This window comes from Crocodylus siamensis, chromosome 1, assembly GCF_052110815.1.
Source record: "Crocodylus siamensis isolate JL-2025a chromosome 1, ASM5211081v1, whole genome shotgun sequence".
NCBI classification, from domain to species: domain Eukaryota; kingdom Metazoa; phylum Chordata; order Crocodylia; family Crocodylidae; genus Crocodylus; species Crocodylus siamensis.
Window position 1 is genome coordinate 271,757,983 of NC_143395.1, and position 16,247 is coordinate 271,774,229.

At 44.1% G+C, this 16,247-nt stretch overlaps 1 protein-coding gene across 10 annotated transcripts in view; it reads right to left on the reverse strand.

The window, feature by feature from the left end:
• Positions 1 to 16,247, reverse strand: part of CNKSR2 (connector enhancer of kinase suppressor of Ras 2) — a 361,202-nt gene that overhangs the window by 84,752 nt on the left and 260,203 nt on the right. For all 10 annotated transcript variants that reach the window (XR_016444124.1, XR_016444125.1, XM_090062378.1 and 7 more), the window contains 4 exons: positions 14,755 to 14,803; positions 12,316 to 12,488; positions 9,417 to 9,490; positions 3,011 to 3,082 (listed from right to left, as the gene is read on the reverse strand). Coding sequence is in view for 8 of the 10 variants with exons in the window: in XM_090062378.1 (XP_089918504.1) it covers positions 3,011 to 3,082; positions 9,417 to 9,490; positions 12,316 to 12,488; positions 14,755 to 14,803 (368 nt within the window). In the remaining 2 variants the exon portion in view is untranslated. The remainder of the gene's footprint in view (positions 1 to 3,010; positions 3,083 to 9,416; positions 9,491 to 12,315; positions 12,489 to 14,754; positions 14,804 to 16,247) is intronic.

A 16,247-nucleotide genomic window follows, 5' to 3' on the forward strand; every position in this document is an offset into this window, starting at 1 on the left:
AACTAAACTGGCAAAGCTGTACTTTTACTTTGTACAATATTCTACTTTCCTCTCTTCCTCCCTCTCCCCTTCAACAAAGCAAGTTATATTGATAAAAGTGCAGTTTTCCTAATATAACAGCCCCTACATTGGGGCATCTGCTGGTACAGCTACAGCAGTCAGGAATCAAGCTCCTCATACCCCTGACTAACAAAGCTATGCTGGCTGTAACAACTGATACTATCCTTTAAACACTAACAAGACTACAGGCAGCCCTCAGACTTATGACGGAGTTGGTTCCTGAATACTGCGTCTTAAGATGAAACGTTGTAACTCAGAACCAATTTTCCCACAGGAACAATGTTATAAAAGGGGGACTGGTTCCTGTTCAACACTTGACACAGCTGCATCCAGCTGGTAAGTCTGTTGTGGAGAAGGAGGGGGGAGGGAAAGGGCGTGGGGGGGTAGATCAACACCCCCACAGTGAGGGAGGGGCTGGGGCAAGCGCTGCCCAGCCAGGGCAGAAGGGGTGTGGGGAGGGAGTCAGGTGGTTCCCGCTGGTGCGCACCGCTATTCTGGGAGCGCCCCACCCCCCACCAACCCAGCTGGGCAGCACTTGCCCCAGCTCCTGTCTCAGCCCCAGCCCCAGCCCCTCCCTCATTGTGGGGACATTGATCTGCCCTTCCATGGCCCTTCCCTCCCTTCTCCCCACCACCACAAGGGATCTATGAGCTAGAAGCAGCTGTGTTGAGGGTCATAAATTCAAAACCCACATTGGAACCTTGAAACAGCATGGAAATTTATAAAGGTTGTAAGTGCCGTTTGTCATAACTCGAAAAGTCGTAAGTCGAGGACTGCCTGTATGCATTCTAACATGCATATTTTGTAGGCATAGGAGTATGTATGCATAAATGCACATATTATTCATGTACCATGTTCATGTACATATCTTTAACCACTAAAAATGCTTAATCAAATAATTGATGTTGAAATTTAACTGTTCCTAGTATTCAGTAAAGCTATGTTTTTAGGCATTTCCTACTTACTTTTCTCTGCCTGAAGTACATGGTACAAACTGTGCTGAAAAGTACTGCATAATGTATAATAAAAGCACATGTCAGATACTTGACAAGACGAATGAACAGAAATGACTGAATCTTTTTTCTTTTAATAAAAATGTTTCAGAATATCTTCACATAGCAGGGCTAGTGCAGGATGTGAAACTTGTTATTAAATGGCAACTACTTTCATATACTAGCTCTGTATTTTATTAACCAACTTTATGGAACTTGGTGACGATAGTTTGTATTTAAATGTGTAAAAAGATGAGAGCAGATTTCAGTGTAATATTTTTTTATGAACTAAAATGTAAAGAAGTCAATTATGATGGAAAGTTTGAAAAAGAGAAGTAAATTAAATTACTAATATTAGTCCAAGACCATTTAAACATTTTTTAATTTATTTTTTTACTTTTTAATGCATTATTTAATTTTGTGATCTATTTGGCATAGCATATACTTTTAACCTCAGAGACAGGGCACCTCTTCACACAATGCTGGTTTAGCGGTGTAAATTTAACTTGTGTTTAATCTCACAGTATTTTTAGAATGGTCAGGATAGAATTTCATTATTGCAGAGGACATTTTGTTCAATTTTTAGTGAACTGCATTCTTAGTGACTAGTCTATCTAGCAGAATTGTATAACTGTCAACCAAATGCAAAAACTTTACAAAGAATAAGGTTTCAAAGTCCCTCTGATTGCAAAACGCTTTCAAAAGCTCACAACTGACATAGCTGCTTTTGAAAACTTTACCAGATACCTATATTTGAATAAAAATAATGGTAAATATAAAACTAATTTACTTTCTGGTCAAAAGTCATCAGCGAGAAATGGAAATTTTCTGAAACTGAGTTGCCAAAAAACAGCTGAACATGGCAAATATATTAAAGGTGTCAACATTACTAAAGTATTTATGAGCTGGTTACATGGATTGTCTTTGCTTGTCTTTTATATTTAATTTAGAAAGGTATTCATCATCTTACTTGTCAACGTTGTCTTCACACATAAGCCCAAGGGAGCAGGATTCTCAACTTAAGATGGGAAACTTTAATTCAGTTTCTTTTACTATATATTTGGCTTCCATTATATTTGTCATAATAAATGGATTCCATTTGATGTTTGGGGAAAATAAAAAAGATACAGTAGTAAACACATAAATAGACATAGAAATCCCAGTGTTTTCATACTGTCCATTCAAACAAGTTAAGGTATACCTTGCTTAAATCTTTCTGAAAATTAAAGCATTTAATAAGATCACAGAAGTGGACAAAAATTCCAACTCCCTTTTCCCAGCCTCTCAACCTCCATATACGGTGGTTTCCAACAATGAATAAAGCCTAAATCATATCCCTTGCATCTACCCTTTCTTCCTGTGTAATCAGGACAGTATCACTCTCCCAGTTAAAGTATTCAGCTTTTCAAAATGGGATTTTGAAGAGTTAAGAGAGCTTAAGCCTTGAGTTGGCCCACTGCAAAGAGTGATTTTTGACTATTGTTAAATGCTAAGCTCTCAGCTGTGGGCCCTCACCACCTATGCTGGATCAGGCCCCAAAGTAGCATTTTTACAATAACATTAGTTACTTTATCTTCTGAACAGAAAACCTGAAGAGTTCTGCTTTCTTTAGCCATGGTGTATGAAAACATAATCACTGTTGGCATTGCTTCAAAGAAATATTGATGAAAACCTTGGTTTTACTTCTTTGAACCTTCCTATTTGGTTGACAGTTGTGAAGATCTATTTAATCTCAAAGGTGAATTTGTTTTTAAAAGTTTCAATAAGATCTGTGAGACCATTTTGGCATCAAATAAATATTTAAAATATGATTTCATCTGAAAGAAATAAAATGCCCTATATGCACCTCAGACTTAACATTAAAATGAAGACAACTCTATAACATGTTATCATGCCCTTCAGAGTAAAGCATTATACTCAAGAGTGGTTTTTTATACAGTTGCATTGGGTTTTGTTACCTGTTCATGTCATCCAGATGTTCAGCAGCAAAATAAAAACTTTTGATCTTAGGATGGCAGGCTTTGAATGCACTGTGGGGGAGAAAAAAATACAATAATATACACAGTAATCATATGACCTTTCCTTTTCAAGGTTTAGAAAGGCACTCAAGTTACTTAATGAATTGAGACTTGCTTAGTTGATTAGGAAAACAAAGGACATTCTGGAAAATCTCATAACTTTTAGGATCCATCTAGCTGTCTCTGATTATAAAGACAAGTATGATCTGCCTACAAACAAAAGTAGAAAGAGTCAGTACAACACGCATTTCCATAATGGGTGTTAAGGAACTGTTAGACAATTGTGTGTGCATGGGTGGAAGTGTTAAAAGTGTTTCTAGGCAGAATATTGATTGAAATATTTACTTGATATGGCAGAACATCTCAGTCCCTACAACTTTTCAAAATGTCAGTGCCTTCAGTATTCACTTTAGCTCTAACAAAAGAAAATCAAATAGAAAAATGTGATGGGGTGATTGATTTTTGATAAGCAGTAGCACATCAACAAGGTGTTTTTGAGGTCATTGAGAATGATGGGCAATAGCATGTCATTGTTCCTTCCTGCCACAGTAATCAACATGACTGAATGTTAACAGTTTTTTAATATATGATATATTATGTAGGATAAATTACTAAAAGCAATTTTAGGCAAAGTATTTTATGCCAGGGCCCCTGCCCGGGGGGCGCAGCCTTCCCGGGACTTGTCCGAGGCCTCCACCCAGACGGAGCCCTCGGGGGGGCTGCCGTCCTACAACCCCCTGGCCTGCGGGAACTGCCCGGCAAGGTCTGGGGGGGCAGGGACTGGGGACTCCTGCACCTGTCCTGTAGGTATCCGCCTTAGGACCCTGGAGGAACGGGTGCGGGGGCTCCTGGAGGAGGTTAGCAGGCTGAGGGGAATCCGTGAGGCAGAGGAGGAAATTGATAGGTATTTTCTTTCTCTGCAGGGTGGTACGACTGAGGAGAGGGCAGCCCGGGATGAGCCCTCCACTGCTGAGTGGCAGACGGTCTCCCGTGCCAGGGCTATTAACCATGTTGCGGCACCAGTTCCTCCTGTCCATCTGGAGAACAGATACGAGGCCCTGGCAGCCCTGGAGGAGGAGGGAGCAGTGGAAGATTCCAGGGAGGAGACTCTGCGCACACAATGTCCTGTGCAGGTGGCGGGAGTCAAGAGGCCTAAGAGGAGGAAGCGTCGCGTCATCGTGATTGGTGACTCCATCCTGAGAGGTACGGAGGGCCCCATCTGTCGCCAGGATCCCTCAGCACGTGAGGTCTACTGCCTGCCCGGAGCGAAGATTCAGGATGTGAAGGGGATGCTCCAGTCCATCATCCAGCCCACCGATTATTACCCCATGGTCCTTGTCCATGTGGGTACTAACGATGCGGCCAGGAGAGCCCCTGATCGCCTGATGGAGGACTACCATGCTCTGGGAGGCATGCTGAGGGAAATGGGCACACAGGCGGTCTTCTCTTCCATCCTGCCAGTGAGCGGTCGAGGCAGACACCACGAGATGTGCATAGCGGAGACCAACTGGAGGCTACAGGAATGGTGCTTCGAGGCGGGCTTTGGCTTCCTCAGCCATGACCGGCACATCGTGATGAGAGACATGCTGGGATGGGATGGGCTCCACCTTTCCCCTAAAGGTAAGCGTGTGTTCTCTTCCAGGTTGGTGAACCTCCTTCGGTGGGCTTTAAACTAGGTTCGTCGGGGAAGGGGGAAGATGAGGGCGGAGGAGACGATGAACTACCAGGCCCAGCAACAGCCAGCGAGCCCAGACCAATGGTCAAAAGGGAGAAACAGGTAAGTGATGGGGGACGGGGCATTGCTGAGACTAGGGGGTCAGTGGGCACAACCGTTGGAGGCCTCAAATGCCTCTACACGAATGCTCGAAGTATGGGGAAGAAGCAGGAGGAACTTGCCCTCCTCCTAGCTGTCACCAGCCCTGACATAGTGGGGATCACAGAAACGTGGTGGGACTCATCGCATGACTGGGCGGTGAGCGTCAAGGGCTATAGGCTATACAGGAGGGACAGGATAGGAAGGAAAGGTGGAGGAGTAGCACTCTACATCAAGGAGGAATATACTTCCTCGTTAATTAGCAAGGGGGTAGAGGGGGGCACTCTGAGGTGCTCTGGGTTAGAGTAAAAGGCAGTCCAGGGGATAGAGACTTAACGGTGGGAGTCTACTATAGACCTCCCAACCAGGGAGAAGAGCTCGACCAGGAATTCTTAGGTCAGCTCGCAGAGGCAGTGAGGGCTAAGGATGTGGTCATCATGGGGGACCTGAACTTCCCAGACATCTGCTGGGAAGAGCAGTCAGCCAAGTCTGATCGCTCACGTCGGTTCTTAGCCAGAGTGCAGGACCTCCATCTAACCCAGGAGGTGCACAGCCCCACCAGGGGAGACGCCTTGTTGGACCTGGTGCTGGCCACGGGTGATGACCTGGTGAGGGGGCTGCGGGTGATGGGCCACCTGGGAGACAGTGATCATCGCTTGCTGGAATTCACCATCCAGCGTAAGGTGGCAAAGGGCTGCAGCAAGGCAACAGCCCTAGACTTTAGGAGGGCTGACTTCAACAAGCTAAGGAGGATCGTTGGGGAAGCGCTGAGGACCCAGAGGGGAAGGGAACCAGATGTCGAAGGTGAGTGGTTGCTCCTTAAGGAGACGATCCTCCATGCCCAAAGGGAGGTAATCCCAACAAGGGTCAAAGGGAGCAGGAGGGCACATAAACCCCCATAGCTCACTAGGAGCATCCGGGAATGTCTCCTTGCTAAAAGGGAGGCATACACCCAATGGAGGGATGGGGTCATCACCAAGAAGGACTATGTTACAGTCGCCCGAGGATGTAGGGGGGCAGTCAGGAAGGCCAAGGCAGAGATGGAGATAGGACTAGCTTCCCGGATTAAGGACAATAAGAAGTCCTTCTTCAAATACATAGGGGGTAAAAAGAGGGTCCCGGGTAATGTGGGGCCCCTGCAGGACACGATGGGCAACTTAGTCGTCACGCCAGATGACAAAGCTAACATATTTAACGATTTCTTTGCCTCTGTCTTCCTAAGTAGGGACCAGTTCAGCCACCTCCCTGCTGGGCCCCCCTCGGGCCCCGGGAGAGACACGCCTGGGCCAGGGGTTAGCGAGGAGTTAGTTAGGGTACTTCTGGAGAGGCTGGACGTGTTCAAGTCCGCTGGTCCGGACGATCTTCACCCTAGGGTTCTACAGGAACTGGCCGAGGTCATTGCGGGACCCCTGGCGCGGCTCTATGAGCACTCGTGGTGCTCTGGTGAGGTGCCGGAGGACTGGAAGAGGGCCAATGTGGTCCCTATCTTCAAAAAGGGAAAAAAAGAGGACCCGGGAAATTACAGGCCAGTTAGTCTTACCTCAATCCCGGGTAAGCTCTTTGAAAAAATTATCCTGGCACACATCCAGGAGGGCCTTGCGGGGGAATGCATGCTCAGGGGCAACCAACATGGGTTCATCAGTGGCAGGTCTTGTCAGACCAACCTGGTGGCCTTTTACGATCAGGTCACCAAATCATTAGACGCAGGGGTTGCTGTGGATGTAGTCTTTCTGGACTTCCGGAAGGCTTTCGACACTGTCTCTCACCCTGTCCTCATCAAAAAGCTGGGAGACTGTGGTGTCGATGCCCACACGGTCAAATGGGTCACCAACTGGTTGGAGGGCCGCACCCAGAGGGTGGTAGTGGATGGGTTCTTCTCGACCTGGAAGGACGTGGGCAGTGGGGTTCCGCAGGGCTCGGTCCTCGGGCCCGCACTGTTCAACATCTTCATCAGTGACTTGGATGACGGGGTAGAAAGCACCCTGTTCAAGTTTGCTGATGACACTAAGATGTGGGGGGATGTGGGTGCACTAGAAGGGTGCAATAGGCTACAAGCTGACCTTGACAGGTTGCAACGGTGGGCGGATGAGAATAGGATGGGGTTTAACACTGATAAGTGCAAGGTGTTGCACATGGGGAGGAAGAACCGGCACCACACTTACAGGTTGGGGAACTCCCCTCTTGCCAGCACGGAGACGGAAAAAGATCTTGGAGTCGCCATTGACTCCACGATGAACATGGGCCGGCAGTGTGGGGAGGCAGTCAAGAAGGCCAACTGTACCCTGTCATGCATCCACAGATGCATCTCGAGCAGGTCCAGGGAGGTGATCCTCCCCCTCTATGCGGCACTGGTCAGGCCGCAGCTGGAGTACTGCGTCCAGTTCTGGGCGCCACACTTCAAGAGGGACGTGGACAATATGGAAAGAGTTCAGAGGAGGGCCACTCGTATGATCAGGGGTCAGTAGGGCAGGCCTTATGAGGAGAGGCTACGGGACCTGAACCTGTTTAGCCTCCACAAGAGAAGGTTAAGGGGGGACCTTGTGGCCTGTTACAAACTGGTCAGGGGGGATCAGCAGGTATTGGGGGAGTCCCTGTTCCCCCGTGCGCTGCCAGGAGTGACCAGGAATAACGGTCACAAGCTGGCGGAGGGTAAGTTTAGATTAGATATTAGGAGGCGCTACTTCACAGTAAGGGCGGCTAGGGCCTGGAACCGGCTTCCAGGGGAAGTGGTGCAGGCTCCTAGCCTGGGGATTTTTAAAAGGAAGTTAGATGAGCACCTTGCCGGGGTCATCTGACCCCGGTGCTCTTTCCTGCCAAGGCAGGGGGTCGGACTAGATGATCTACCTAGGTCCCTTCCGACTCCAGCTACTATGAAACTATGAAACTATGAATATAATTTTAATAAGTAAAAAATACATGGATACATATGTCAAAGCTATATTAATTTACAATAGAGAAATACTTAAAAAACTGGCTTAAAGACCATTTTAAAATAAGCAAAAGTGCTGAGCAAACTCAAATTTTAAAAGAAAACAGTATTTTATATTCAGTGCTTTGTTCTTATTTGTAAGAAAGAACAATTTTTGTAAAAAACATCTGGTCTTTAAATATCTTTAACTATTAACAGAAAGCAGGGAAAGCAACTTGTAAAGAGAGAGGAAAAGGATTTTTCTATGTGTTAGTACATCACAATGTTACACAAGTGAGAACAGATGTTTAGCAGCACCTGTTCTGTTAAAAAAAAGATATAATCAAGTTGTTGAGACCCAAAACTTGACTTCAGTAAAATTGTTGTAACATCTGTCATCTAATTTTTAGCTACCTTATTTGCTTTATTTCCCATTCAGTCAAAAAAAATTAATAACCTTATTTGTTCTACTATCCTGTAGCAAGCACACAGAGTGAAAAATTTAAATGAACTGAAATTATCAGGGATTAGTGGAAATCATCAGCAATGCCGTTTCACAAACAAGAAATTAAATAAAGCATAGCCAGGTGTATATTGCATTCATGAAAAAACAGAAATACAGGAAAAAACAAAAATATAACATACAGTTTTATTTTCGACACATTCTTTATAGTTTTATTTAAAAATATAATTTTTTTATTAAAAATATTTTTATTTTTCTTTGTTATTTAAGGAAGCTTAAACTAAAAGGAAAAGAATTAGTTTCTTTTTTAAATGAGAATGCAAATCATCACAGGCAATGATTACTTTTTCAGCAGTTTACACTATTTCAATCACACTTGGAAAACTTGAAAGGAGAAAAACATGCTTAAAAAAAAAATTTGAAAGTCACCGACAGTGACAATGATGTCAGCTGAATGTTAAAGAAAAAGAGAAAGAACAAACACGAAAAATTCCATTTAGCAAGCAATGCACAAAGATTTCAGTGGTAATGATCCTGAACACGTATAGGTACATGCATACTCATGGAAAAACAGATACATATATACACCAAAAGCATAAACTAGAGAGAAAGTCATTTCAGAGCTTCAGGCCAGATTCCAAGTGCAGATAAGTAGGTGCTGAACTATTGACTTCAGTTAGTTTCCTCTAAGTCAGGACAAACTTTTAATGCCAACAGACAGCTGCAGCCTGAATTTTGAAAACTTCTCTAGTTAGTCTTGAAAAAAGTTAAGATTTGTGCCTGACATGGATTTGAACATTTCCTCTAAAGGCCTTTCATTAATATTATATCTGAAATGCTTACTTGAGAATGACAATAAACTCCCATTAACCTGTTTCTTGCAAATACACTGCTATTGATATTAAAATAATTACACAAAACTACAGCTCCATATTTACAGAAAAGCCATCAATACCTTTAAAGCAAACTTCAGATAGCTACTGTGCACTTAAATGTTTGATTTTTATTGCAGAATCTAACCAATTCAAAGAAATTTTACTGATATAAATAATCAGCTTTAGAAGAAAATCCCATATGGTTATGAATCAGGAAAAATTCACCCCTTAAAGGGTTCTTCCTTTTTTCTCTTTTCATTGTACTGTATAATTTTAAACGCACTTACTATTTCTTGCGGCATTCACTGGCTCTATCAATTTTAAATTCAGGTAGGCTGATGAATCCTTCTGCTTTTTCATCCTGTGGAGACAGTTCCAGATGTTACTCAGATTATTGAGTGTATGGAAAAAATATATAGTCTTATATAGTCTCTTTTGTATGTGTGGCAAGCCATCCTTGCCTTATGACTTCCCTGATTATTTTGGTCTCCAATCCACCTATGTTCTTGATTTTCATGACCTAATCCAAGTATGAGTTCTTCCAGCCTACTGAATTAAGAGAGTAGTAAAACACTGGAGCAGGCTACCCAGAGAGGTTGTGCAAATCTCCATCCTTAGAAGTTTTTAAGACCTGGGAGACAAAGTGTTGGATGGAATGGTCTAGCTGGGGATGGGTCTGCTCGGAGCACGGGGTTGGACTAGATGACCTCCTGAGGTCCCTTCCAACCCTCATTTTCTATGATTGTCTTTCCATTTGTTTGTGTTCATTCCCAGGTCTACCATTTATACAGTTATATTTTCATAGCAGCATGCTCTTCATTTTTATTGTTTGGGATACTTATCAACAAGGATCCAGGTTATCCGGTTCCCATGGGAAAACAGAACCCCCCCCCCACTGTTTTTCTATTTTTACTGAGAAAAATGCAGATTTCTCATTTTAATGGAGAAATGCATGGATTTTCCATTTTTGCAAAGAGGTCTCTGCAGGCTGGCAGAGTTCCAACTTGCAAGGGGCTGGGGGAATGGGAGGAGGGTGGTCAGGCAGGGGGACTCAATTTTATATAGTACTTTGAGATGCCTTTAGCTCTTCAGTGCTCTGGGTGGTATACAGATTGAAACAGATGCAATTTTTTATTAAGTACTAATTATTGGATTTACTTGAATCCAGAACAGAAGTTTTCCCGTTCAACATGGAGGTTAAAGACCTTCATCTTAAATCTGAGTACAAATAGGGGGGAGGAGAGGGGAGGGAGGAGGGTAGTGGCAGTGGCTGAGCACGGGGTCAGAGTCGAGCAACTGTCACTGCCTGCTCCAGTCTCCTGCCCCCCTTGCCACTACTTAACTTCCTGTTTCAGCTCCAGCTGGGACACCGCTTGCACCTAGTGCAGGGAGCATGGAGCACAGGCTGCTTCCATCCCCTGACTGGCCATGCAGTGGCAGCGGTGACACTAGCTCTGGGCTTGGCACGAGGGCTGAAGCTGCTGCCACCATTACATGGCCAGACAGGAACACAAGGTAGCATGTGCTCTGTGCTCTCTTCCACAGGCCAGACTGGCACCCCAGCCAGAGCTAGAGCTGCAATGGGAAGAAGTATGTAAATAATACAAATCAGCCAGATTTTCACTTCTGTGGAATGATTTACAGAAATGGGACCTTAGGCAGCCAAATGGTTGTTTTGGAAAGCACAGAGTATATAATTTAGCACCTAAATCATAATTAAAATCAAAATACAACACATTAGAATAGAACCTGATTGAAAAACAAGCCAGTTTTGAGTAAATGTAGGGCTTCAGGAACTGTCATTGATTTCAATGATTACAACTAAATAAGGCACTTTTAATGGTACATAAAATGAAGACTGTAATCCCATCTCTAGCTTATAATGATAGGGATACAAGACGAACTTTTCTTTTCTAATTTTGAGTAATGAGAAAATGGAAACTGTGAAAGACTGTGAGCTTAGGGTAATATTGAGATGAGCAGTTGTTCCTTATGCTAAAAAGGCAAATTTTAAAGGCCATATCCTGAAAACTCAGGCCCCTGGCACACATTCATTTAATGATATAATGGGATCAAATCCCTGATCCCAACAATCATAACTCCTGCTATGCTACAGACGTATGGCAGGACACACCATTCTGAGATCATATCCAACGGCACCATTACTACTTGTCCGTTCAGGAGGAACCCAGGCAAGTTGCAATGGCAAGTTGAAAACTGGGTACCTGCAGCCAAACTGAACTGGAGTGGCATCTGGGTTGGGACCAACAATCAGCTGTTTAAGACTCCTGTGCAATCCCAGGGCTGCACTGGGACCCCTTGAGACTCCTGGATAGCCCCAGGACTGATTTTCAGTCTCAAAGATCCAGCCCTAGGACCACACCAGTGCTGGTTCAAAATCCCTGAATAGCCTTGGAGTTTCGACAGACAACTGCAGGTCCTAGCCCTGGGATTGTGCTGTGGCCGGTTCAAGACTCCTGTGCCGTCCTAGAGCTGGGACAATCACCTGATCGTCAGTCCTAGCTCTAAGACCACACCAGAACCAATTCCAGACTCCCTGACTATTAGGGCAGGCCAGTCCCAAACTCCAGTGTTGTCAGCTGGGACAATCAGTTGATTGCTGGTCCCAGACCCTGGACTTCACTGGATCCAATTCCAGACTCCTGTGTGGTCCTGGGGCTGGAACTGATAATCAACTGATAGTTGGTCCCAGACAGAGGACTGCACTGGCATCTTAAGCTGGCTCTGGTTATCCTGATGCACATTAATTTAAGGTGCAATGGAACCAAGCCACAAAATTGTTACAGAATACTTTTGTGGCTGGTTTCCCATTTTGTCATGACACGAACTCCTAATAGGTTAATTACTTCTTAACTGCAATGTCTACCAGGGGCCTCAGAGGCATAACTGGATGTCTGAGTGCCCTGGGCACATGAGGCAGCACTGGACACCTTGAGCAGCATCAGGGGGTTTCACATGGATATTTTAATGGCCTCTACAGTGTTGGCACCCTGGTTGCCCTCTTTATGCTACCATGCAAATTCCTGTGAATGATTAACATCATCCTACATGTTCTGTTAATTCCAGAATAATTATTTGGGTGAATATAAATAACTGATGACAACAGTACTACTTGAGACTCACTGGCATTACACACCATAAATGAAAAACATCTTCTATTCTTACCTCCTCATTCATATACCAGTATAAAGAAGTATCCTTCAGAACAAACCAATATTTCTTCCACTTCTGGGAAAAATAACTCTTGGCATCTTTCTTTTTCCAAAGCCAGCCTTCACAGTCCCCACGGCCCAGATCTTTACAGGAAATCCGCCTTTTGCTCTTACCAGGTATGGGAGCTATAAATGCCAACAGTTAAAAGGAGCACATACGAAAGGGCTTTTGTTATGCATTTAATGAACTAGTCAGGAATGTTCAGTTTGTCTAAAAGGATTGATCTCTTTACAAAAATTAATATAACATTTCAAAATCAATTTCTCTAACATTATAATACTAAACAAAGAGAGCAGTATACAGCAAGGAAAACAGACACACTTCCTAGCCTACAGTAAACTAATCTATGTATCAAAGAAAATGCAGTAGACAACAGAAGAGAGGTTATATAGGATAGGAAGACAATGTGTACAAAAATATGATAACTTGGTTTTGATGTTTCTGTACATTCTGATAGTTCATTGCATAACATATACAAACAAATGAGCAAATATAAACAAATGCACATACAGGCAGGGGAACTTATAATAATTACAAAGTAAAATGTCCTTTTTTTCTAATAACAGTATTCAGTGAAGGATAATTTTACAGGTCCTTCAGCTGTGAAGGACCTAGGGGTTACAATGGAGCATAAACTAAGTAGGAGTCAGCAGCAGGGGTGGTTCCAGGGCAGGATGAAGGGGTGTGTCTGTATGCCCCTTTCAGTGCCAATACTATTCCTGGGCCCAGAGCTACTCTTGCTCCAGTGCAGCCAAAGCCTGCAGGAAGCAGCTGCATGGGGTGCTGGGCTCTTCTGGGAACAGCAGTGGCAGAAGGCAGATTTCTTCTTCTTCCAACTGGTCCTCCACTGTGATGAACCCATCATCCACCACTGACACAGGCATGGGTAGGGCCCATTGAGTGACTCCTGCACTGCTCCAGTCACGGGATGCTAGACTCATCCAGGAACAGCAGTGCTGATGCATGCGTTCCTCCTTCCAGCAGTGGGGGACATTTGAGGGAGAATGGGCAGAGAGCAGACAGTGGAAGAAGGATCCTGTGCACTGCCATGCTATCCCCAGCCAAGAGTTTTACCCTGTGCAGCCACTCCTCACAGCCCCTGACTGGAGCAGAGTAGAAGTGACTCTGGGGCTCCCCCCATGCCTGGGCTGAGCTGGGGACTGTAGCAGCAGCAGTGGTAATGGGTTCCTTTGTCATGTACCTGCTACCTGTCCAGATTCCAGCCATGCCTTACCCCCATATCCTCCCATGGTGTGCGATGCAGTGTGCTGCACCCCACTTCATGACATCTTAGATCTGCCCATGGCCAACAGTATGCTCTTGTGGCAAAAAAAGCCAACAGAATACCGGGTTTAACTAACAAAAAGTGTAATGTGCAAATCAGAAGTGCTTCTTCTGTTCTACTTGGCACTAATGAAGCCTCCTCACATGAAGTTCTGCGTCCAATTTTAGGCCTAACCCTTAAAGAAAGATGTGGACAGATTAGAAAGAGTCCAGCAAACAGCAACAAAAATGTCAGGTGAGTGGGAAGTGTGACTTATGAGGAAAGGCAGAAAGAACTAGGATTATTTAGTCTGAAGAAGAGAAGTCTGAGGGAAGATTTGATAGCAACATTTAAATACCTAAAAGGAGATTACAGAGACAGACTTTTGCCTGTGGCTGTAGGGGATCAGGCTAGCAGCAATAACCTTAAACTGCAGCAAAGGAAATGTATAGTGGAGATTAGGGAGAACTTGATGACTCTGCTGATGGTTAAGTACTGGAACAGGTTGCCTAGAGAAGCTGTAGAATCTCCATCTCTGGAAATTTTCAAGAGCAGGTTGGACATGAACTTGGCTGCTAAGGTTTAGTCAGGGATGATCCTGTTTTGAGTAGGGAGCTAGACTAGAGGACCTCATGGAGTCTCTTCCAGCTGTACTTTCCTATGACCTGATGATCTTTACAAGTATTTGAAGGGGCCATGAAAACCTACATAAAGGATCATGCTGACATTCAGTAGTACATCCATATCCTTACAAAAGACTGCTGAAAGTGTTTTGAACCAAAGAAGGGCAATTCATAATTATTATGTAGACTACCACATCACTTAGGTGTCCTAGCTGTGGACCAGGAGCCCATGTATAATTAAGCATAGCACAAAGAGGGCAAAAAGATGATCCCAGTCCCCAAGAAGATACACTCTAAGTATAACACAACAGACAACAGTTGGATATAGACAGAGAAGCACAAGGAGAGAATGAGACAATATTAATAATGGATGAACAGTTCTGTCAAATGAACACATTTAGTTGGCTAACACATCATCATCTTTAAAATATTACACTATTATAGACAATAATATTCAATTTTATTTCCTACCATTATATCAAAAAGTTCTTATTCATTATTTACCTTTGTTTTTCTTTTTAGTTTTCTGCTGTAGAGAAGATTGCTGAAATGTCTGCAAGTAAATCAAGACACAAAAGAGCATTGAAAAAACAATGTACAGATTCAAAGCCCCTCCTCCTTCTTGGAAAAATAACAATTAACATTTCAGATACTTAAGTGATCAAGCACAATCTTGGGACAAAAAGCAAGAAAAATTTGTAGGACCTTCAGGGGAAAAATATTTCATACTTTTACAAGATACTGAAATAAACCAATAAAACACATCACAATCAACCAGCCAGCAGAACAACAACTGCAACTAAGTTTTTTTCCCTTAAAAACAGCTGTTTTTCTCTACTCTTTCCTAGCACTGTAGTGTGTTTGTGTGGGAAGTCCATTTGTTCTAACACAGTGGTTTTGAAACTGGGGTATGCATATCCCCCGGGTGACACTGTACCTACATTTTAATAAGCATAAAAGTCAAAGAAGAATCATGGAGAAGTAGGGCTGAAAGGGACCTCCAGAGCTTATTTAATCCAACCGCCTGCATGAGGGAGGGTCATCTCTAACCAAACCATCCTATACAAATCCACTATCTAACCTATTGGCAAAGTTACATAGTCAATCCTAACACAACCACGAGACATAATTCCCTAACCTGCCACAGGTGAAGCAGTGGGACCGCAGCAGCCAACACCCTGCTGCTACTTGAGAGATCGAAGGAAGAGACCCATGCTCCTTCCTGCTACAGAGGAAGGCAAAAACCTGATGGAATCAGCATCCATAATTTAGTAGAGTCTAGAACAATACAGCTTTTGTCCTTCTCCAACTATCCAAGCAGCCAAGAAAAGTGAAACTGAGCCTTCTTCTCCCAAACAGGATGAAGAAAAGCTCATTCAACTAATCAGAGGCTGACCTTAAATGGCTCCCCTTCCACCTCCTACACTGTGTCACACGGTGCCGTGCTGTGGGAAGGGAGCAGGTGATGCCTTGGTTTCTGCTGAGCATATAAATACCATGCAGCAGCTGCAGTGGGGTACAAAGCTTGCCATGCATGCAGAGGTATGGCCCAACACTTCAGTGCTGGCTCTTCTTCACAGGGATCTGCCATTTGGCTGTCCTGCATTGTGTGGCAGCACTGGAGATGGCAGCAGGTACCAAGAACGGTGGGTGCCTGGCTCTGGATTGTGGGGTATAGGAGCAGTGCTTGAGAACAGGATGTGGCTTGTTCCCCTGCATGTGACCTGTGTGATAGGTCTCAGCATGCACCACGCTCCATCAACATGGGGAATCCCTTCTCTGATGGATGGTATTTCCCAACATGCATTGCCCTTTGCCAGTAGTAAAGTCCTTCTTCCCCTCCCCCCGGATCTGGCTGTGTTGAAGGTACAAGCAGCAATATGTTTTGCAGGTAAAGGGGTTTGCAGACAGAAAAGTTTCAAAACCACTGTCGTAGTAGATGTTCTATTAACAAGTTGATCTTTATCTGATTTAAGTGTATACATTATTTAACATTA